Source organism: Heterodontus francisci, chromosome 42 (assembly GCF_036365525.1).
Source record: "Heterodontus francisci isolate sHetFra1 chromosome 42, sHetFra1.hap1, whole genome shotgun sequence".
NCBI classification, from domain to species: Eukaryota; Metazoa; Chordata; class Chondrichthyes; order Heterodontiformes; family Heterodontidae; genus Heterodontus; species Heterodontus francisci.
Genome location: NC_090412.1, coordinates 16305215 through 16329597, shown reverse-complemented (window position 1 = coordinate 16329597; position 24383 = coordinate 16305215). Strand labels below are relative to the sequence as shown.

At 41.2% G+C, this 24383-nt stretch overlaps 1 protein-coding gene across 1 annotated transcript; it reads left to right on the top strand.

The window, feature by feature from the left end:
• The first annotated feature begins 16135 nt into the window (after window positions 1-16135).
• Window positions 16136-19445, top strand: msx3 (muscle segment homeobox 3). Its single transcript, XM_068020324.1, has 2 exons — window positions 16136-16550; window positions 18964-19445. The coding sequence occupies exons 1-2, from the start codon at window positions 16136-16138 to the stop codon at window positions 19377-19379; spliced, it is 831 nt and encodes a 276-aa protein (XP_067876425.1). The 3' UTR covers window positions 19380-19445.
• Window positions 19446-24383: the final 4938 nt, after the last annotated feature.

Below are 24383 nucleotides of genomic sequence, written 5' to 3'. Positions count from 1 at the left end.
GAACTCCACCCCAGCCCTTCATTTTTAAAAGTTTTTGACTCATATGTTGCTGAAATGTGAGCTAATAATAGCAATGAGGGAAACAGGGCATTGAGATCTGACTAAACAGGTCAAGCAACTTAACCAGTCAGAATGGAATACTGAGAAATAAACAGCACAAGAACTTAGAAGTGTAAGTTAGAGTAGATGAATTCAATGTCAATCAGGTACAGAAAGAGAAATAAAGAGAGGGAAAGAAACATTGGATTAAGGGAGAGAGAAAAAAGAGACAGAAAGGAATAGTTTTTAAAAAATTTTAATTATAAATTTGCCAATTTTAAAATCTCTAACAATTAATACCTGAAGGAATGAAACTCCGTGCTTATAATAGTTCATTTTCAGTGCCAGAGAGGTTAATTAGTGATAGTATTCGCTTATCACATCATTAATATGGTATGTATGCTTGTAATGACAAGACTTAAATTTCTGTGGTCACTTTAGTTTGTATCTACCATGCAAATACAGCAATTTTACACTATTCAATGCATTTCAATCGTGAGCTAGAGAAAAAAAACACTGTCCACACGAAGCTAACAACAGAGCAGCTTAACTTAAACAGCAGATTTTGGATATTCACGCTTAACTGTGCATCTGTCTTTAGCCTGACATTGATGTCCCCTTTTATGGATAGCTAACAGCTAATGCCATTAGCATCACTATTATTATGGCAGCAAAATCTGGTCTAATATTTTTCTAAGTTTTTTTTATTCTTTCATGGGACGTGGGCGTCACTGGCATGGCAAATTTGTTCCCCATCCCTAATTACCCTTGAGAAGGTGGTGGTGAGCTGTTGTCAGGTATCTACCAGATTTCTGACTTTGGTTGATGAAGTAGCACTCCCTCCGTACTACATTGGAATGTCAGCCTACCTTATATATGCTCAAGTTCTGCAACGCAGTTGAACCCAGAACCCTCTGATTTGAAGGTAAGAGTGCTACACCTCAGTCAAGACTGACAAGATTTAAATATAGTGTTAACAAGGTCAGCTTGATGGCAGTGAGCAATATTACCATATTAATGCTTAGTAGCACAGATCGAGGCCAAATTCAAATTTGAATTGAGCTCAAAGATGCTGAGTGGAAGCTACCATGTCTCCCAGCTCTGGGGTTGAAGGAGTGGGGGAGGGAGGGTGCAAATCAGAATTAAAAGTCACAACTAGCCAGGGGAAGGCAGGGGGGTGGGTTCCTGACATCATCTGTCATTGGGCAGAAGGTGGTATTTAAACTGCTTCCTTTAAAATCCATCTTTGTCCCTTTTGTTTTATTTAACTACCAACCTATCTTTAATCTCTCCTTTTCCTTGAAGTCTCCTCCATACTTCCTCCCATATCACCCAAATAAGGACATCTACTTCCATCTACACAACATTGTCCAATTATGTTATTAGATTACCTTCACCCACCATGGAAATCTTCACCCATGCTATTATCACACCTCCAGGCCTGATTTTTCCAATGCTCTGTTTTCCAGTCTCAGAATTCTATTGTTGGCATAGTATTCAATATGAAGTCCCACGCTGCTATTTCCCTTATCCTTGCCAATATGCATTTGCCCTCTGTCCCCAACCATAGACTTTAAAATCCTTATTCTTATTTATGTATTCCTTTCTCCCAGCACCCACCCTCTGCTCTTCCAACTTTGGTCTAGTATGTAGATCTTCCGCCAACCATTACACAGGGACCGAGCCTTCACCCACAATGTTCCTGTATAATGGAATTCCCTTCCAAATGCCCTCCACCATCCCTCTGCTCACCTTCAAAAACCTCCTCAAAACTAGCTCTTCAATTGTGCCTTCAATCGTGTCGTATGTTCTCAGCTCCATGCTTTGTGCCCTCTTACCTTCTGTAAAGCACTTCAGGATTTTTGTTGCATGACATGTGCTATATGTAAAAGTAAGTTGTTGGTGGCTAGAAGGGGAGTGTTGGTAAACTGGGAGTAGTGGTGCACCGGCCTTCTGGACAGCTGATGGCCAGCCAGATACCTGAAGAAAGACATTTTTTTTAATTTAAAAAATACGAAGCTTATCCTAATGGCTGCATTAAAAAAAAAGTGTTAAAAAAGTAGGGAAAAAAGCTTGGTGTAGGTGCCAGACCACAATTAGTTAAAGTGATTTGATTAACTCAGCTCAATAAAACTACCTATTACCCAGCACAGCATAGCGTGACTGTTGTGGAGCAGTCTGCAGACCAGATTGTCCCACTCTTCTGGGAAAAGGAGGTTGCAAGATGGAAAATGGCTTCTATAGAAAGAAATGTGGGAAGCTGGAATTCAGATTGAAAAGAAAAGCTCTCTTTTTATAACTTACTGTTCACAATGTTGAATGACATCTTCTCCCTTTCAATTGCAATGCTAATTTGTTTCCCCAACCTCATGTACATAACATGTGTCTCCGACCAAACCCATATGTATGTGCGTGTGCCAAATAGCTGGGATCTACACCATATGTGCACATATTCTGGACCCACAAATTTACATATGAATTTTGAGACTTAAGCTAAGAAGACTGCAGAGCTGGCTGACTTGGAGCATGAAGTATTATTAAATGTCACATTTCTGGAAGGTCTCCTAAAGCGATTGGCTCACAGACTGAATCTCTGAAGTCTATTATAAGGGAGACTGGTAGATTCCTTGTGTGAGAAACGGCAGGTAGGTCTGTAAGGAGTGACGTGCGCAGCAACTGACTGCTATATCTGGATCAGTGGGTGCAACACAAATGGATTAAGCACCCTATTTAGCTCAGCTGGTAAGTACACTGCCTTGTATGCAGTTGAAACATACAGATCAGGAATGTCCCAGGTTCAATTATGTTTTCAGTTAGATAATCTCAGATGGCTGGTGATAGAATTGACCTCAGTGCCCTTTGTGATCCTTGATACAAAGTGTGGACATATAGAGTGAGGATCAGATATGTTCTGCTATGATAATCTCTGTAGTTTAAAAAGACTGCTACTGAAGCAGAATTGAAAAAAAGGCCATTCATTCTATTGCATCTATGCTGATGCTGGTTCTTGCACTGAAGCTATGTATTCAAATCCCATTGGCCTTTCCTTTCCCCATATCCTGTTATGTTCTGCCTTTTCATATACTTATCCAATTCCCTTTTTAAATGAAATGATTTTCTGTGTCTCAATAACCACTGGTGTAGTATTCCATGATCTAATAACCCTCTGCTGTGGAAAAAAATGTATATTTTCATCCCTTTCCCCGCTTGGCCCCTCAAGCCTGTTCTGCTATTCAATATGATCACAGCTGATCTTCTGCCTCAACTTCTCTTTCCCAGCTACTCCCCATATGCCTTGATTCCCTGAGAGACCAAAAATCTATCTCAGCCTTGAATATATTCAACAATACCCCTGTGGTAGAGAATTCCAAAAATCTGCAACCATCTGAGTGAAGACATTTCTCCTCATTTCAGTCCTAAATGATCAACCTCTTATCCTGAGACTGAACCCCAAGTTCTAGATTCTCCAGCCAGGGGAAACAAGCTCTCAGTCTCTACCCTGTCAAGCATCGTGTATATTTTAATGAGATCACTTCTCATTCTCCTAAACTCTAGAGAGTATAGGCTTAATTTGCTCAACCTCTTTTCATAGGACAACCCTTTCATCCCAAGAACCAATCTAGTGAACCTTTGCTGTACCACCTCCAAGGCAAATATATCCTTCCTCAGATATGGAGACCAAAAATGCACACAATGCTCCAGGTGTGGTCTCACCAAAGCTCTGTACAATTGTATCAGGACTTCCTTATTATTGTACTCCAATCCCCTGGTAAAAAAAAGCCAACATGTCATTTGCCTTGTTAATTGTTTGCTGCACCTGCCTGCTACTTTTGTGTTCTTTGTATGCACCCAAGTCTCTCTCAACACGAACATTCAAAAATTCTGATTTTTTAAAATTCTTCCTACCAAAGTGAATAACCTCACACTTCCCCACATCATACTTTACATTGTTGCCCACTCACTTAGCCTGTCTATAATTGCTTTGCAGCCTCTTTGCATCCTGTTCACAGTTTACATTCTCACCTAGCTTTGTATCATCAACAAACTTGGATACATTACTCTTGGTCTCTTCCTATAAGTCATTAATATAGATAGTAAATAGCTGAGGCCCCAGCACTGATCCTTGCAGCACTCCACTAGTTTCAGCTTGCCAACTTGAAAAGGCCCCATTTATCCCTACTCTTTGCTTCCTGTCCATAACCAATCCTTCATCCATGCTAATATATTACCCCCAACTCTATGAGCCCTTACCATTTGTGTGGCACCTTATCAAATGCCTTTTGGAAATTGAAGTGTATTACATCTACTGGCTCTCCTTTATCTACCCTAATAGATAAATCCTCAAAAAACTTGGAATAAATTTAGTAAACACAATTTCCCTTTTGTAAAACCATGTTGACTCTGTCTGGCCATACTGTGCTTTTCTAAGTACATTGTTCAGACTTCCTTAAAAATAGATTCCAGCATTTTCCTGATGACTGACGCCAGATTAAGAAGAGAAATGTGAAGCGAAAAGAGCACTAATTAGGCAGCCAGAAGAGTTCTTATTTGACAAAATATAGTTGGAACAAACTGAATGCAGCATTGTTAGCTTTGTCTACACTCACCTACCTGTTTATATGGTGCACAGGGATATTTGTTACCATATTTGCCAGCGCAACATTGTGATTCATGTCTGTTGTCCTACTTCCAACATAAATATACAACACTGACTTTCTTCTGTTAGATTGCGTTGTCATATTTATTTTAACCAAAATGGCAACTATTAATGTGACCTGCAGCCACTATAGATATTTCCATTTCTTGCCTTCAGATATGTGAATAATCTTGGAATCATAGAATGCTACAGCATCCAAGGTACTATTTGCATTATGCATGTGCGGCCCTTTTGAAAGAACTATCCAATTAGTCCCACTCCCCTGCCCTTTCCTAATAGCCATGCAAACTTTTCTTCTTCCAATTTATCCAATTCCCTTTGGAAAGTTATTATTGAATCTGCTTCCACCACCCTTTCAGGCAATGCATTCCAGATCAGAACAACTCTGGAGGTTATTTCTACTGCCTGGCTGCTTGTGAAATGATACCATTTCTCGTTTTACTTAGTCAATTATTGCATGGAGACAATGGGCCATTGAAGTCTCCCATTATCCCCAACAGAGAAAAAAAATGAAGTTCATTATAATTATTCATAACTAATTTCTAATGAGACAGAAATGGTATCTATAATCAAGAGATTGAATTGAAGGACAAGGCACAAACTCATAGGAAGCATTTTCCCATAATTACATGTGATACACTTGGAACTATTGCACCAGTTCTGTTCCGTTTCCATGTATGATATCATTATTTAATCATTCAGACAGGCATTTATTCTGTAGAGCAGGAAATAGAAAGAATGCAAGGCAATCAACTTATCCCATCCTTCTCAATGGTCTACTATGCCCACGTCACTGTGCCTCTTTCTTTGTAAAACGCACCCAGGCTGTCACATGGAATAAACCTGCACTCTTGCCAATTGACATTCAACTCTGTCATGTATGCATGTGTTCTTGTTACATTACAAATTCAGTCACATGGTAGAAACACAACCTTTGTAATAGTATGGAAAAGCTGCATCCTTGTAGTGTGTGCCCAGACTTTTCAAAGAAAGCAGAAGTGACAATCAAAATAGTGGCTGCACAGATATTTCTTGAGACAACTCTGGCCCAAGTCGTACTGAAGAGGTGCATGATGTGTATAATGTTCAAGACAGGTTTGTTGTTATAACAGTGTATCTCTTTATCCAGAGGGTGGTAAGAATGTGGAACTCGCTATCACATTCAGTAATTGAGGTGAATAGCATAGATGTGCCTTTAAGGAAAAGCCAAATAGGTGCTTGAGGGAGAAAGCAATAGAAGGATACGTTGATATGGTTAGATGAAGTATGATGGAAGGAGCATTGTGTGAAATGTAAACTATGGACTCTTTGGCCTCCTTATCTCGAGAGACAATGGGAAAGCGCCTGGAGGTGGTCAGTGGTGTGTGGAGCATCGCCTGGAGTGGCTATAAAGGCCAATTCTAGAGTGACAGGCTCTTCTACAGGTGCTGCAGAAAAATTTGATTGTCAGGGCTGTTACACAGTTGGCTCTCCCCTTGCGCCTCTGTTGTTTTTCCTGCCAACTGCTAAGTCTCTTCGATTCGCCACACTTTAACCCCACCTTTATGGCTGTCTGCCAGCTCTGGCGAACGCTGGCAACTGACTCCCACGACTTGTGATCAATTTCACAGGATTTCATGTTGTGTTTGCAGACATCTTTAAAGCGGAGACATGGACAGCCGGTGGGTCTGATACCAGTGGCGAGCTCGCTCTACAATGTGTCTTTGTGGATCCCGCCATCTTCCATGCGGCTCACATGGCCAAGCCATCTCAAGCGCCGCTGACTCAGTAGTGTGTATAAGCTGGGGATGTTGGCCGCCTCGAGGACTTCTGTGTTGGAGATACGGTCCTGCCACCTGATGCCAAATATTCTCCGGAGGCAGCGAAGATGGAATGAATTGAGACGTCGCTCTTGGCTGACATACGTTGTCCAGGCCTCACTGCTATAGAGCAAGGTACTGAGGACACAGGCTTGATACACTCGGACTTTTGTGTTCCGTGTCAGTGCGCCATTTTTCCACACTCTCTTGGCCAGTCTGGACATAGCAGTGGAAGCCTTTCCCATGCGCTTGTTGATTTCTGCATCTAGAGACAGGTTACTGGTGATAGTTGAGCCTAGGTAGGTGAACTCTTGAACCACTTCCAGAGCGTGGTCGCCAATATTGATGGATGGAGCATTTCTGACGTCCTGCCCCATGATGTTGGTTTTCTTGAGGCTGATGGTTAGGCCAAATTCATTGCAGGCAGCCGCAAACCTGTCGATGAGACTCTGCAGGCACTCTTCAGTGTGAGATGTTAAAGCAGCATCGTCAGCAAAGAGGAGTTCTCTGATAAGGACTTTCCATACTTTGGACTTCGCTCTTAGACGGGCAAGGTTGAACAACCTGCCCCCTGATCTTGTGTGGAGGAAAATTCCTTCTTCAGAGGACTTGAACGCATGTGAAAGCAGCAGGGAGAAGAAAATCCCAAAAAGTGTGGGTGCGAGAACACAGCCTTGTTTCACGCCACTCAGGATAGGAAAGGGGTCTGATGAGGAGCCACCATGTTGAATTGTGCCTTTCATACTGTCATGGAATGAGGTGATGATACTTAGTAGCTTTGGTGGGCATCCAATCTTTTCTAGTAGTCTGAAGAGACCACGTCTGCTGACGAGGTCAAAGGCTTTGGTGAGATCAATGAAAGCAATGTAGAGGGGCATCTGTTGTTCACGGCATTTCTCCTGTATCTGACAAAGGGAGAACAGCATGTCAACGGTCGATCTCTCTGCACGAAAGCCACACTGTGCCTCAGGGTAGACGCGCTCGGCCAGCTTCTGGAGCCTGTTTAGAGCGACTCGAGCAAAGACTTTCCCCACTCTGCTGAGCAGGGAGATTCCACGGTAGTTGTTGCAGTCACCTCGGTCACCTTTGTTTTTATAGAGGGTGATGATATTGGCATCGCGCATGTCCTGAGGTACTGCTCCCTCGTCCCAGCACAGGCATAGCAGTTCATGTAGTGCTGAGAGTATAGCAGGCTTGGCACTCTTGATTATTTCAGGGGTAATGCTGTCCTTCCCAGAGGCTTTTCCGCTGGCTAGAGAATCAATGGCATCACTGAGTTCCGATTTGGTTGGCTGTATGTCCAGCTCATCCATGACTGGTAGAGGCTGGGCTGCATTGAGGGCAGTCTCAGTGACAACATTCTCCCTGGAGTACAGTTCTAGGTAGTGCTCAACCCAGCGGTCCATTTGTTTGCGTTGGTCAGTGATTATGTCCCCTGATTTAGATTTGAGGGGGGCGATCTTCTTGATGGTTGGCCCAAGAGCTCTCTTAATGGCATCATACATTCCTCTGGTGTTTCCGGTGACTGAGGCCAGCTGAATATGACTGCATAGGTGTTGCCAGTAGTCGTTTGCGCAGCGCCTGGCTGTTCTTTGTGCAGTGCTTCCGGCTGCTTTAAGTGCTACAGATGTTAACTCGCTGGGGGCTTTCTTGTAGTTCAACAGTGCAAACTATGGACTAATTGGGCCAAAAGGCTTGTTTCTGTGCTGTAAATACTATGTAATTGAAAATTGAAATTAATATGTTTTATTATATTGTTAGCCTGTAGTTTTCTTTAAAAACAGAAAAGAAAACCTTTTACAAATTAAAGCATAAAAATTTCATTGCTCATTGGCACATTCTCTTAGTATCTACTCAGGTGTATCAGCATCAAATTGTTGGAGGGAGACATTAGCAGATGAATGTTTAATACATTCATATCTCATTGTCCTATCCATTCTTTTAATGGAGATGTTAATCCTTTTATTTTTAATGGTTCAAAAATTCCACTAAGGTAGCAGATAGAGGAATGTCCTACAAATGGATGAAATGTTTTTCCACTAATGTTGGCAACAGCAACAGAAGACATCAGTGAAAGCTATTTTCATTGAGATGGTGTCTCTGCAACCCATCTGCAGCAAATTAGACTGCAAAAACTTTCCCAGTTTTTGTTACAGCTATGTGTAAAATACACACTTAATGGCAGTATAATATGATCTGCTCAGATACATTACATTGGGGACTTCCCAATGTATCTCAATTTCACTGCACATTTTGAAAGAAAGACTTGCATTTATATAACGCCTTTCAAGACCACAGGACATCCTAAAGTGGTTTAAAGCCAATGAGGTATTTTAAAGTGCAGTCACTGTTGTAATGTAGGAAACACAGCAGCCAGTTTATGCACAGCAAGCTCCCAAAAACAATCATGTGATAATGACCAGATAAACTGCTTTTGTGATGTTGATTGAGAGATAATTATTATTCCAAACTCTGGGGACACACCCCTCGTCCTCTTCAAAATAATGCCATGGGGATCTTTTACATCCATCTGAGAGGACAGATGGGGTCTTGGTTTAAAACTTCATCCAAAAGATGGCACCTCCAACAGTGCAGCATTCCCTCTGTACTGCATTGGTATGTCAGACTTGACTTTTGTGCTCAGGTCTTGGAGTGGGACTTAAACCCACAACCTTCTGATTCACAGGTGAGAGTGCTACCACTGAACCACAGCTGACACATCGTGAGCTTATGATAGTATTTAATATACACAAGAAAATCTCCCTTGACATTGCTCATAACAATATTTATAACAATATGAGAACACAAGTTGAGGAGGAGCCGGTTACAAAAAGTGAAATTGACACTTGCAGACAAGGAAGAATTTTCAAATTATGGGTATGGAGATATAGATACCCAGAGACTTTGTCACTACCATATGGACTATAAATTGTGTTTCTGTTCTCTTCCTGTACACGCTGAATGGGAGTATTTGGAAAGTTGATACATTTCATGGGTCCATCTTAAGGAACGAATCTTAAGCAACGAATGTATTTGCAACGAATGAATTTCCTTGCCCTGTGGCTAACTAACACCTACGCTCGTTGAGGTTCTCCTGGTTAACGGGAGATATGAGGGGGTTTGTGCAGGAGAGGGCTAGCGAGGCTGTGCCAGACAGGCGCTCAGCACTTCTGTGCATTCACAGCTCTGAAGCACTGGCAACCTGCACGTCATTGGGAAGAATCTTCTCTGCATCGTGCAAACTTCAATGTTTAACTCAAGACATAAGCAAAATATGTGATTTATTATCATTGACTTGGCGGGATATTGTGGGTAACATCCCCTCGGCTTAGCTAGTGGGCTTGATGGACAGTGGTGAAATATTAGGACCAAAGCGGCCCAGTGGTTTGTGTTTCTAAAGCCAATTGTTAATCAACAGCGGATTGCGAGCACTTTTGACTGTGATGTAAGTGCTAGCAATGTGAGAAGCCTAGTGCAAAGGGATATAATGGAAATCACTTTACTGCGTTCCCACAGCTCTAAATCGACAAGGTCCCAATGGGGAGTGTTTGGGGGGAAAAATTGCCAGAAAGGTATATTCCGTAGTAAAAGGGGGACATCACTAGTTCGGAGGACGTCCTTAGCTCTGAGCAGGCTGTGACTTGAGGAGAATCCGTTTTAGATTGAACTATAGCAACACAAGGTGCAGTAATCCACCCAGAACAGCTTCATTGAGCGAGGTGGGCTCAGTAACACTGAATTTCAGGTTTGCACGTGTTCTATTCCCCCCACGTTTAACAGTGCACACAAGGAAACTTCCAGCAGGCATATATACAATCACACGTGCAACTTGTCGTTGTCATTTAAAAATTGGTGAGTGATCTGACAGTGATTTCCCCGGGTCCGCGGAGCTTTGAAAAGTCCTTTTAAAGACATGGAGCGTGTTTGGCCCCGCCTGCGCGCTTCTCATTGAAAATGTGTTTGGGATTTGTACGGTTTTCCATCCAGAGTTTCAACTCCTGGAATGAATTGGGACACCATCTTTTCCCTGCTTATAGTCTGCTAGAAACCCGTTCCCATTTGAAATACACTTGCAATGAGCGTGAATTAGCAAATTGCGCAAAGCAACATTGGACAGAATTGCATCCTTTCAGGGATAGTTTTTGCACTGAGAAAAACTGTGCTTGGTAATTCAATTTTAACATGCAGATAACATGGAGATAACGCCCACTTAATGCTGCCAAAAACAAACGGAGAGAAGGAATTCCATCAGCTTTCAAATGAAATCGTTTAAAAACCCTTTCAGTCCTTTGAGAAGATCGCCTGACATTTAGAGTATCTTAACAATATCTCCAACAGTAAATGTAAGAGAAATGCCCCTGAACTTTCCCCTTGTGCAGTGGGTAATCTGCATAGTTCCGAATGATGTCTTCTTTGTGTCCTTTAAGATGTGGGGTGGGGGTAAGGCGAGAGGGGTTGTGTGTGTATGTGGGGGGGGGGGGGGAGGGGGGGCTAGGGGGAAGAGAAGCTGGGGTGGGACCAGAACGAACTTGAAATGTTCCTTCAGTTTCAACCTCAGCCTTTCAACAAGCTTTTTAAAACGCTGGAAATGAAAGCTGCAGAGGGGCTTGTATTAAAAGCTCTCCCGCGTGCATATGTTAACAATATCATTACTCACTGCCTGGTTCCACTTAAAATTAACAGTAAGTGAAAGACCAAAAATTAGGCTGGGCTGAATTAATTACTAACAACATATGTCAAGCTACAAAGAGCTTCTATCATACATCTTACCCCGGCTCCATGCCTCCGCTCCTCGCTGACAGTCAGCTGCTTAGAAACAAAACACTTTCTGTACGATTTTTAATATATATATATATATTAGGCAATCACATAAATTACAAAATAGCCAAATAAAGACGCTGGCTGTCAGATGTGAAATAATGTAGGTTTTTGTAATGCTTACCATTTTTTTTGCTTGCGCTCAAAATCCAGTGAAAACTTTCCCCGGTGCTTCTATTTTGTCTCGCGGGTCAACTTTACAGCCGTTTGTTTTCTAGGCAGTGCGATTGTTGATACTTACACCCCAATATAAACAGCTCCTTTTATTCAAGGCTGGTTACCTAAAACATATTTCTAATGAAACTCGATTACTCCATATACTATCACAATAGTGCGTTGAACATATTCTTTCACCTGTCCAGGATATTCAAGAAGATGAAAATCTACTTCAGATGAATTTTTCTTTATAAAAAAATAGCATTTAGCGTTTCCCTCTAGGTCGAAAAAATCCATAAAGGTTTGAAGTTACAACTGGGAATGTGTATTATAATAAGAGAGAGAATTTCTGTAACCCAGTTGTCACTGAGAGTTTTGTAATTTAAGCTGGTCATTAACTACAGTAAACCTACAAGTTTTGTGATCTGACCAAATGAAAGTGGGCTCTTGGAAGATTTTGTCTGGAAAAAAGTCGCAGGACGCCTTCTCTTGCCTTGCTTTTAAAACACCTTTTGTTTTGCTGAGCACATTTTTTCTTTATTTATTGAACTGAATTTGTGGCTGAATTTTTTCACTGAAAGTAGCAGAACTATCCACAAAATATTGGTTTAAAATAAAATGGGTCCAGCTACAAACGCGCCGAAATTTGGCAGTCAATCAGCCATAATTGTCTCGGACCTGAGGCGCAAATGCTGACATACTGTAACCGATTGAAATCCTAGTCACTGACGGAACGATAGAATCGGGCAGTATTGCATGTGTTTTTGAAGTTTGATGACTTAATTCATTCGATCAGTCGCTAAATGAATTAAAGAATTTCAAAAATTAAGATCATGTTTGAATTTAATATGTATAGACTGGTTGCAATACACGATCGAAAAAGCAGATATTCTAAAATACAGCGGTAAACAATCTAGTTTAACGCAAATAATGTTAAATAGTTGTAATTTGATTCACTCAAGACGAATTTGTATACACTTAATACTAAAACATATGTAATAACTATTTATTTGTCTATATATGCAATATATTTGATGTGGTACTGTATATTTCTGAAAAACACGGGTGTAGATAGAATTATGTGTATGGTGCAAATTCCACACAACCACACAGAATCTACCTATAAACCTGAAAAGAAGTGTTTGTTTTGACTTTTACACACATATATGCTGCTCAGGAAATAAAACCAGCTTCAGAAGCGTGTTTATTGTGAAGTGAGAGATGTTTAACGCTCAATTCGTTTCACAAACATTCCTATAATTGAAAGGATCTAATTAGTCACTGGTAGAAATATAAAAAAAACAAGCAGCTCATTAGAGAAATCGAAATATATCTCGCAGTTATTTCAGCAAACTTGGGGCGGGGGAGACGTATATGCACTTTCAATAAAAGCGAAGACAGTTTAAGATTCCCCGTTTGTTACATTATGAAGGAGAAACACATTCTGTGACTTTGAAACAAATCATTAGTTTAGGAAGCCTTTAAAAACAGATTTTTTTCCTTACAGATGTATGAACTCAATAGCGACTCATTCAGCTCAGGGTAATTGTAAACGAACCATGTTAGTACAGCAGGTAACAAGAAGTGCGTTAAAAGTGTGTAACAAGAAGCTAACTAGAATATAATAGGGATAAGAGTCGGGGCACTTCACTCAATATAGCCATACTGCACGATCAAGAAATGAAGTTGCAACATAACGAAGACAATTTAGTTTGAAGATTACTAATTATTTGAAATCTAGATGCACCGTCCTTATGTTTAATTCCCTTTACAGGTTATTCTACTCTCATGATAATTTATTCTGACGTTTTTATGTTCTGCTCTAAGGCATTTATTGCCCCACAAACTGACTTTCCTCTTGACACTTATGGCTATTACAATAAAAAGGATTCCTAAGCTAGCAAACTTACTTTGAAGGCTCTGAACTGGCAAGTTGGTTGAATTAGTTTTAGCTGAATCAGTTCAATATGCCTGGAGTTGACCAGTTAACTGAATCAGGCGGACAAGAATGCAACAAATTCATTACACTTTCGGGTTAAAAACACATCAATTTCGTTTCTGCAAAACAGAAGAGGCAGAATAAGATGTACAAGGTAGACCACTGCCAAACTTGTATTTATTATACTCAGTTAAATTGATTAGTTGTGTTTGTGTGTGTGTATGTGCGTGGGGAGAGTCTGTTCAATTTTAACAGATATGATCTGTTTATGTACGAACTGTACTGTGACAGTTTTACTAATGTAGAAGCTGAGTCTTTCAATTTATAAAACGAATTGCATACGATTGGGTTTCATTCCAACATTCAAATTCAGTACGAAGGTTATATAGATAGTAAACATCATTGCGTCTCGTGTATTTTTTTTTAAATATCACTTTGTACTAAATAAAGATAATTCAAGAACACGTAATTGTGATCTTTCCAAACAAACGCACTGCGAAACTTTGAATTAACTTGCAGTTGGCCGTTTTGAATTCGTGGAGGGAGCCTTTCTGTCAGGCAAATTCAGGCCGAGTCCGTGTTCTCTCAGTTTGGATCAGTCCATTTGTGGCAGACATACTCGGGCAGATTTACCTTTCCCCCCAGGCCCAGCGGCTTTTTGTTTTGTCAGTGCTGATCTAGCTATTCTTGTTCTATATTAATGTGGTCATAGTGTTCCTACTGACCTCCCAACATCTCCATCCCGACTGTAGTATTCTATCAAACTGCAGCTCTTAATGGCAGAGATGCAACAAGCGTGTGCTGATTGTTGTAAAGAATTCAGATATTTCACATGATGCATCTTAGGTGAAGCGAATATGTTTCCAGAAGTTTTTTTTTACAAACCAGTTTCTTTAGTCACTTGGTGGGGGTGGGGAGAGCGGTGAGAAGCAGATTCTTTGTCCGTTTGATGCGCTGCTCGCACGGGATGCTTTCTCTGGGAATGTGTCCTGACACCGTCTAATCTCCCAAAAACGGGTCAAAATGTTCCTGTCTCAGAAGCAATTGCTTAAACCGTTAATAAAGGTTTTCTACTTACTGCAAGGCCAAAGTTTGCAAGTGTAATGTCGATTTTCAACCATTCCTATTAAGCATTTTTTTTACAATGGAAATGTATGATAATGGACAGCATTGGAGCGTCTAAAAGTTTGCAATTCTCCCTTTATAAGGGATCTCTGTAAAACTTCACAGTATCAGTGAAAGGCTTGTAAGAAACCAGATAAAAATGCATTTGACGTGAAATTATGGGAATATATTACAATATTCTGCACTTCCAAATCGAGTGGCCCACCCTCCGGTCTATCGACTGAAATATAGCGAATTATTTATTACTAATAAACTCCCAAAAGATGAAAGCCGAATCTAACCGATATATCTAAATGTGGAAAGTTGGGGAATGAAGGCGTCAGCCGTTTGCTCCTGTACAGTAAACGGTTCTCAGCGAAGGGCTGCTCAGAATTGGCTGGTAGCTTTTAACGCGGCCGGTGTAAAGTTGTCCAGCAATTTGTAGCGAGACTTTAATGATGTCAGCAACGTGGTAATTTATGGTGTATCCACTGAGTTTTATTTTAATTAACACAAACCAGCGAAGCACCACGCCGCTTTTGGTTGTCACGCTTTTATTTCGAACTGAACACCAAGAACGACCATTTGAGAGATTTTCTTTTTAAATTCTGCCGATCAAAGAAGTCTCATCAAACTTATAACCACCAACATATAAAAGTGACCGAAGTTAACAGAAACCTCTTTTAGAAATTAAATGCAGAGACGGTATTACCGTGCAGAATGTGTCTGATATATAAAATATAATGTGTGTTACAGGAAGCTTTATAAAATCATACGTTGAATTGTGAGAATGTCTTCAACACAGGGTGAGAGTGATCGAAGGAAGATATGGGGCAAACGTTAAAGTTTTAGGACAATTGGTTAAGTTGGGTTAACTGTTGCCTGTTCTCCCTGAGGTAGCTTCTCTGTTTGATCTTGCCGAAGCTGGCGCCTTCCATAACATAACTTGTCTGCCTATTAAATGCCTTGACTTATCTTGAAGAATTGCCTTTGCTTTTAGCTGAGGCAGGGCTTGGGGGGCGGGGGGAGGGGGGGGGGCGGAGAGAGAGAGAGAGGAGGCAGACACTTCACTAAGGCAGAAGATTGTCCGAAGTGAAAATATGCAGAAAATGTATCCTGGACTCTCATATTTAAGAGAAGCTTGTATTTAAATAGCAGCCGAGCTGTTTTTTCTCCTAAAGCATGGTTTCAATAAGTCACCAGTAATGAGAAAGAGATCTTGCTAAAGGCTGCCCCACTGCTTAATTGCAATGAAATTGCTCTTGTGGCTCTGTGTTCCTTGGAGATTACAGCCCCTTGAGCTATCAATAAACGTGCCCAGCAAGAGATCTATGATTAACTACTCATTTCTTTCAAAATGATTGTTGTTGCCTTTTAGAATCCAGAAACCAATCGGGGCGGCATTTTCGTCGTCAGAACCCTGACCGAATCATCTCATTGGAGGGCGGCGAGATGACAGGAAAGTTCCAAGAACTTTAAAGGCGAGCAACTCGGCTGCAAGTTAAGAAAAGTCAGACAGCGACATTGGCAGATTGAGATTGGGAGAGTTAATTGATTGCCGTTGCTCTCCATGTCAAAAGGAAAGTATTGAGGGCTTTAATAAACAGTGGTCTATAAAGGTATATGGCCCCTTCCTCTCGGATGATGAATACTGTGCAAGGGTCTCTCAACCAGGGGATTAAAGAGCAGAAGGCCTCGGAAACTACAGGAAAGGGGCGAGACTGCAGCGAAAGTTCATCCATGGACTCGAAAGGATGTAAGATCCAGATTTCCAGTCTCCCCTTCAGCGTGGAATCCCTCATTTCAGACAGAAAAACTTTCAGGACGCAGCCCCCGTCCTCGGAGGCCGGACTGGCCGCGGTTAACACTTTAACTTCTAAGGAGCAGTCCTCCTCCAGGAATCACTATCCGGGTAAAAATCACCCTGTGGAAGACTTTCAAAACTTTCCCGAGAATTCCTCCTCGCACGAATCGGAAAACCTTAGCGACAAGGAGCAATCGGCTTGGGTTCAAAACGGTTCTTATTCACCGCCTGCAAGTAAGTCCTCTCAGCTGCCGCACTGCTGCGGAAAGTTTACAACTTACTGCGCTAGTTAAGGCGAGCGGCGCTAAACTGATACAATCAGGATTTCGTGTCGTTTGTCTAGTTTTTTTTATTCTGTGAGCTAGATTCTTTTCCTAAACCTTGTAAACTGTCATCTTTCCCAGCAGTGTGAACAATAAATGATGGAGTCAGGTGAGATTCCAGTAAGTTTCTGCAAAGTCCAGCTTCCAGCAGACAGGAAGATGAGCGAAACCGCCGCCTGCTCCACAGTCTGGGCTGTAGTTAGGAGTGGCGGTATCAATGCAGCACTGTGGGCCATAGGCCCGACTGTGGGACATACACATCCAGCACTGTGGGACACAGACTGAGACTGTGGGACATAGACAGACTGTGGGACATAGACAGACTGTGGGACATAGACTGAGACTGTGGGACAAAGACTGAGACTGTGGGACACAGAAAGACAGCACTGTGGGACATAGACTGAGACTGTGGGACATAGACTGAGAATGTGGGACATGGACTGAGACTGTGGGACACGGACTGAGACTGTGGGACACGGACTGAGAATGTGGGACATGGACTGAGAATGTGGGACATGGACTGAGACTGTGGGACATAGACTGAGACTGTGGGACATAGACTGAGACTGTGGGACACAGAAAGACAGCACTGTGGGACATAGACTGAGAATGTGGGACATGGACTGAGACTGTGGGACATGGACTGAGACTGTGGGACATAGACTGAGACTGTGGGACACAGAAAGACAGCACTGTGGGACATAGACTGAGACTGTGGGACATGGACTGAGACTGTGGGACATGGACTGAGACTGTGGGACATGGACTGAGACTGTGGGATATAGACTGAGACTGTGGGATATAGACTGAGACTGTGGGACATAGACTGAGACTGTGGGACATAGACTAAGAATGTGGGACATAGACAGACAGCACTGGGGGACATTGACCTGTGGAATATAGACACAGACAGAGAATGTGGAACAGAAACTGTGGGACATTGGCAGAGATGTGGTACATAGACAGAACAGTGGGACATAGAGACTGTGGGACAAAGACTGGACTGTGGGTCTTAGAGATGTGGGACATAGACAGAGATGTGAGACATAGGACGGTAGGACATGGACATACAGTACTGTGGGACATATACAAAGAATGTGGGACATAGACTGGACTGTGGGACATATACAAAGAATGTGGGACATAGACTGGACTGTGGGACATAAACCGGACTGTGGGTTATAGACATACAGGATTGTGGTACATAAACCGGACTGTGGTCTGACAAGTTAGAATTTGATTACCAACAAAAATGATGTATCAGGAAGTGGCTGGTGCCAGGTTTACGAACTTCTAATATTTATTGAAGAGTATCCGTGCCTACCTTTAAATTATGGGGTTCCCCCAACCCGGTTTAACTCGGACTCCTCTCAGACTGTTTCTGATGGTAATATAATTATTTAAAATCCGCATTTGCCTCTTCAGATAAATGGAAACCTGACTATAAACTGAATTGATGACATTTTGAAGGTAATTCACTGGGGACCAGCTAAGTTGTAGTGTACTCTGCAGTTCTCTTCGTAACTCATCACCGTCAGTCCGTCGAACACGGAGAAACGTTTTGTTACCAAACCCGAAGCCTCCTTGAGGATAAGCATGGGGATGCAGTTCGAGACCATTAACTTGCACTGAATTCTTACGTATTTGTTTGTTTAATAACCTAAGTCGAGATGAAAGTTCTGCGCCCAGTTTAACATTTACACAACCCCAATTCAAAGCAAGTAACTTAATACCCCCGCTCCCCGACCTAAGTAATTTGGGAATAGCCGTAAACATCTGAAAGGTTAGGAAGTGGGAGCTTTGATTTCTCGAGGATCCCAAATAAATGGGACTTTCTCTGGGGATGGAAGCGCCTGTGTGATTCAATTACTTAATGCACAGGACGCCACATCCCCCGAGAGGTCTATTCAAAAGTTATGTGGAACTTTTTTCAGCCTCTTTCAAAGCAAAATTGAACGAATTATCCATTACATATCAATTTTTTTAATTGCCTGTGAAAGATATGTTTTTCAGAATGTGTCCCGCATATGGATAACAATATTCATAGATCACTAATCCCATAAAACGTTGCTGAAGTTAAAACATAAAATTCACAGCTCCTAGACTACGTAACAATGTCCCTTTCCTGTGTCCTAACTGTAAATAATAAATAAAACCACACCCCACAAAGGCATTCCCTTTTTAATTTAGGTATCTTTCGAAAATTCTATTCTTCTTGAAATAATTTCTGCCTCTTTCGAATGCTTTGATTTCCTTGTGGGTGTTTTGAAATTTCACTACATGCAGAGAAACTGAAATATATTTTCCTCTTTTTTTTATTACAGGGCATCCCAGTCCTCCTCCGTGCACACTGAGGAAACATAAAAACAACAGGAAGCCCAGGACTCCCTTCACAACGTCTCAACTCCTGGCCTTGGAGCGCAAATTCCGACAGAAGCAGTACCTTTCCATCGCTGAGAGAGCCGAGTTCTCCAGCTCTCTCAACCTGACCGAGACGCAGGTCAAGATTTGGTTTCAAAACCGGCGAGCGAAGGCAAAGAGGCTACAGGAAGCCGAACTGGAGAAACTCAAACTGGCCGCCAAGCCCTTGCTGCCCTCCTTTGGGTTGCCATTTCCCATCGGGTCCCATCTCACATCCCCAAATTTATATGGACCGTCTAATGCCTTCCAGCGCCCTGCTCTTCCTGTCCCAGGACTTTTTACAACCCCAGTCACATATGGAATGTATTATTTATCGTAAATTCTCCTGACTTGGGAGAGACACGAGCCCATTTCCCCCCTGAAATTGAAGTCAGCTAGGCGAAGTCTATACCACAGTGAACTTGCTTTTAAATAATTCAGACAGCCCTGGAATCACTGTCGTAGGTCCACGTTAGCCGCGCTTAGCCTTGGAAAATTAGCAGTTCGTCTAGTTACTCTACCTAAACTGGGTCAACTGCTAGGATTACTTGTTAATCTATTCGTCATTTTTCTGGTATTATTGGACCCAAAAGTGCAATTAAAGTTCATCAAAAATATTCAGAATAATTTATAGAGAAAAGATAATTATTCTAAGTCTCTGCTGGTCAACTCGATTTTTAAAAAAAATCTGCAGCAAAAAAAAGGCGATAAATCGTTCACATAAATAAAGCTGTCGTTTGGTTTAAAGTGTCTTGGCTTTAATGACCAATGGAAGGGGCGCTTGAACTTTGCATTGTCCTTAGTCTACGCGTGTTCCTTAGTTTTGGTGTGAATCTTAAGTCAGATTTCTGTGCAACAGTTAAGTTTGAAGTTCATTGAATTGACCTACTTACTCCATCCCAGTTGAAGAGATTGTAAATTTCATGGAGATGTCATTGAACCAATATACATCTTGAAAGCCGAACCTTGCTACAGGCGCCGACGGGGAAAGAGATATCTACTCTTTAAAAGGGAGGACTCCATACATGGCACTGTCATTTTATAAAATTGTCAATTATAGAGCAGTCCCTTTGAGAGGGAAGTTGCACCTATACAATGAGTTTTCTTGTAAAGTGTGATTTGATCATTTGCTTACGAACAAAATCTACTCCTTCACTTTATAATAATAGACTGGTGGCCTCGCGTTGTAAATATAGTAAATGTGTATGCATAGGACCAGGGCTGTCTTGCGTTTGGTTTTGGACATGTGTTGGCAACCGCAACATTTATAAATCAGACGAGGCAACTCTGAAGATTGTTTACCAATATTTAAATATATATTAAGTGCATTTAAAATACCTTTTTTAAAAACTTGTTTACATTTCTTTACTGTACAGGTTATTTGTATGTGCAGATGGTAAAATGCATCGCAAGGATTTCGCTTGTTTTTGTACATTGATCGTCAATAAACTTTTAATTGTTTTTTCTAACTTTTTTTCATAATTAATGAAAATTCGCTTCCCTCTCTCCCAATTATCAATTCAAACTTGTGCACTATAGTTCTGCTCTGCTTCGCAACACATTTTTAGTAATAGACTCTATGTGTTGCGAAGCAGAGAACTATAGTGCAGAAGTTTGAATTGATAATTGGGGGAGAGAGAAACGGGACTGAGTGTGGGTCACTTATTTATTGGGTGTGGGGTTTCGGGCTGTCGCCACAGCTATTTTACTGCGGCCATGGATCCAATAGTCTCTCGGTTTGCAATAAGCACCGCGGAGGTCACAGGCAAATGAACATCAGACGGAGGCGTTTTGATCCGGCGATGTATGAGAATTATCCAGCAAAGAGCGGATCTCCGGTGTAATTTAAAAGATGCCGCTCCCGGGAAGATGAACGCAGCAGTCGGAGATTTGGTTTGTTTCGTATCTTGGGTCAGATTTTTTGTTTGTAATTTACTTTTTTCTTCCTTTAAAAAAGCAAATAACGAAACCAAATAAAAAACAACTTTTTTTGTGAGGTGACCCTCTTCTGCGGCGTGTAGTTTATCGGTGGTGTCCGATCTTCACTGGACAAATACGGTAAACTTCTTAACAATTTTAATTTTCTGCCATTTAAGTTAAATTTAAAGAATCTTAGATTAGAATCCCCGATCATAACAACAGATTAGACAACTCATTTACGATGTATCAGTTTACCAATTCTTAATTAGGAATATAGTAATTATAAACGCTTTAAACATAGTTCATTAAATTATTACTTAAAGGAACATGTTTTAAAATGTCATTGTTTAACAGACCCAGCTGGCTGATAATTAAGGCGACAGTCTTTGCTGCGAGTCATTCCATTGTTTAACGGGATCCCCCTGTTTGATGTTAATGAATATCAGTCACATTAAATTTGCCACTTTAAACATCCCTCCCAACGCACTTACCGGAGTTTCTGTTTAGATTAACAAAAGTTTAAAACAAATTGTTTTAGGAAACTGGAAGAGGTTGCAGGGGATTTGATGATTATTGTGATCATTTTAATGAGAAGTACCAGTGCACCGTTTACCCCAGCCCAAGGAATCCTCGTTTGCTTCCTGCCCCAGATAAAACGGAGCGATTGGTAAAACTTGGTCAAATGATCGCCAGCCCTGTATTGGTTTAAGAAACGCTGGATTGAGGGGCAAAAATTCGGTCTGCTGTGTTTGATGTTTATTAATCCAAGATGAAAAGGACTTGTAGAAATTAATACAACATTTACTACGATTTTACAAGAGGGATAGATATACATCACCACCAATCCGTGCTCTTGGGGTTGTTTCACAGAGTTAATCATTTAAACATAAGTCACTTTCGATTCATTTAATGGGTTGGAAGTTATTCCAGTTTATTGGGTGCATTTCAGTTAAAACAAGCGCCCAGTGTCTTCCAGGGCTGGCCTTCCAAACATAATACAATACTCCCATCTAGCGGCCGCCTCGTTCAATAACCCTCTGATCTGGTTATTTGGGCAATCTACAGCCCAGAGATTCCATCAGCCTTGCCCCGTGGTAGTCTTTTGCGGCGATGTTTTGAAACTTTGCGCCTATCCGAGTCTTTGCGCCATAAATTCGCACTTTAAAAAAATACTTTATTTGCATTCATAGTTTCTGCGCTTAGCTCCAGGGAGTGGAACCGAGGCAACACTGAAGAAAAGCCACATGAGCCGAGGTTCCCAGCCATGCAATTCATTTTGCAACATTGGTGTAGACCTAGGCCATATCCCCAAAACTCCATGTTTCAGAAAGACCCGACAGTCAAAATGCCATTTACACTAGTTCAATACAACTCGTGTATGTTCCAAAACATAACTACTGCATTGGGGAATATGGTACATTTGAATTATAATTAACTTACTACAATGTGTTTACTCAGGATTTACTACAGATCCCAAACTTTTACCTCAATAAGTTAATTTCTTAAAAATAATCACGTATCAGGATTATATGTAAATATAATAGAAATACATGTAAATATTAGGCTGGAGCTATCTAACAGGAATAAATAGGAAGCAGTAATTAAATGCTTGGATTAGAACGCTCACTATGCACAACGCACCTAAAAGTTAACTGTACATTTCATGGTGGTCATTCTCCCAGCTTCAGTTTGTTTTGACTGTTTATAATTGTTTTTCAAATCAAAAATAATTCCTTACATCGCATTGTGAAGCATATTACCATCTCTGAACCCTATATAAATTACTCCTATTCTTTCCAAATGTCTTTCCTTTCTTGAAGACACTGTCTAATGCTGAGATGTGGATCCACTGGAAAAAGGGCCAGAATGGCAGGTGTCCAAAAACTATTTGACATCACAGTCAACCCCGATCCTGACCACACTTTCCATCAATGTGTGCACAATTTCTGGCAATGGTTATTGGTTGTCAAACAGGAATGGGAGCCATAGCTGATTTTCTGTTTTGTTTTAGAATTGCATTTTTTTGCCAAGAAACGCTAGGTTAATTTTAGTAGCTGCACTGAGAACAGCTAAGTCAGCACAGACCAAATTTGAGACTTTCTTGGTCTCTATGGCTCAGTCCCAAACCAGGAAGTACATTTTTCCAGGGATCTATCCGGGTAGCTTCGTTAAACATTCTCATGAACAAAGGTGCCTGGAACACACCATTTATATTTTCACTTCCCATCTCCATACACCCTGGAATGCTTCCTAAATGTTGTAGCAGCATTGACGGTACCCTTTCTCAATTTCCTCTGGAGTGTCAGACTGCACAGCATTGTCAACAGTAAAGTAATTCCTACTGCTATGACTTAACTATTGTGTTCAGAGAGCAACCAAACAGCTTCACAGCCTTCAATCTTTGAGGAACATTAGTGTGGTTTTTATTTTGTTGAGTTTTTAATTTAGATGTATTCTGATCTCCCATGGTATTGCATATTTGTTGGCCAAGAGTATCGTAGCATAGTGGTTATGTACTGGACTAGTAATCCTGAGACCTGGATTAATGAGCAGGACACACAAGTTCAAATCCCACCAGAGCAGCTGAGGAATTTAAATTCAGTTAATTAAATAAATCTGGAATTAAAAAGTTAGCATCAGTAATGGTGACCATGAAACTACTGGATTGTTGTTAAAAACCCATCTGGTTCACTAATGCCCTCTAAAAGAAGGAAATCTGCTGTCCTTACCTGGTCTGTCCAATATGTGACTCCAGACCCACAGCAGTCTGGTTGATTCTTACCTGCCCTCCAAAATGGCCTAGCAAGCCACTCAGTTGTACTCAAGAAGGCAGATCACCACCAACTTCTCAAGGGCAATTAATGCTGGCTTTGGCAGCAACGTCCACATTCTGTGAATGATTGAAAAAAAGAAACAGATTGTGTTTCGGATATTTATCACTGTGTGGCTATCATTGGATAATTTCAAACTTATTTACACATGATACTGAGACTTTTTACTTCTGCCTCACTTCCACAAAGACTGGCAGTTCTTGCTGAAGTCATCATTGGCACAACACTACCCCATTGATTTTCAAATGAATGGCACATTTACTATGATCTAGGTTCGGCTGACCCGCTGCAGTGTCTGAGTACCAGCTTCAAACTGCCTCAAACATTACCTTCAGGCCTTGGCCCAGGTCCAAACAGTAGTTGACATAAAGAAAAACCTCATACGAAATCTCTTTGGACTCAGCTTCAACAGCTTAAACTACACTAAATGTTAGTGGAAAAACACCTTTTAAATATTTTTTATGCTACTTATATGTTATGTTTGGTTGTCATGCAACATGGACTATGATGGCGCACTCTCTGCATTGCAGTCTCACAGAATGTGTGTGTAAAAGACAACTTTCATGGTTCATCTCTCTCCACCACATAAATAT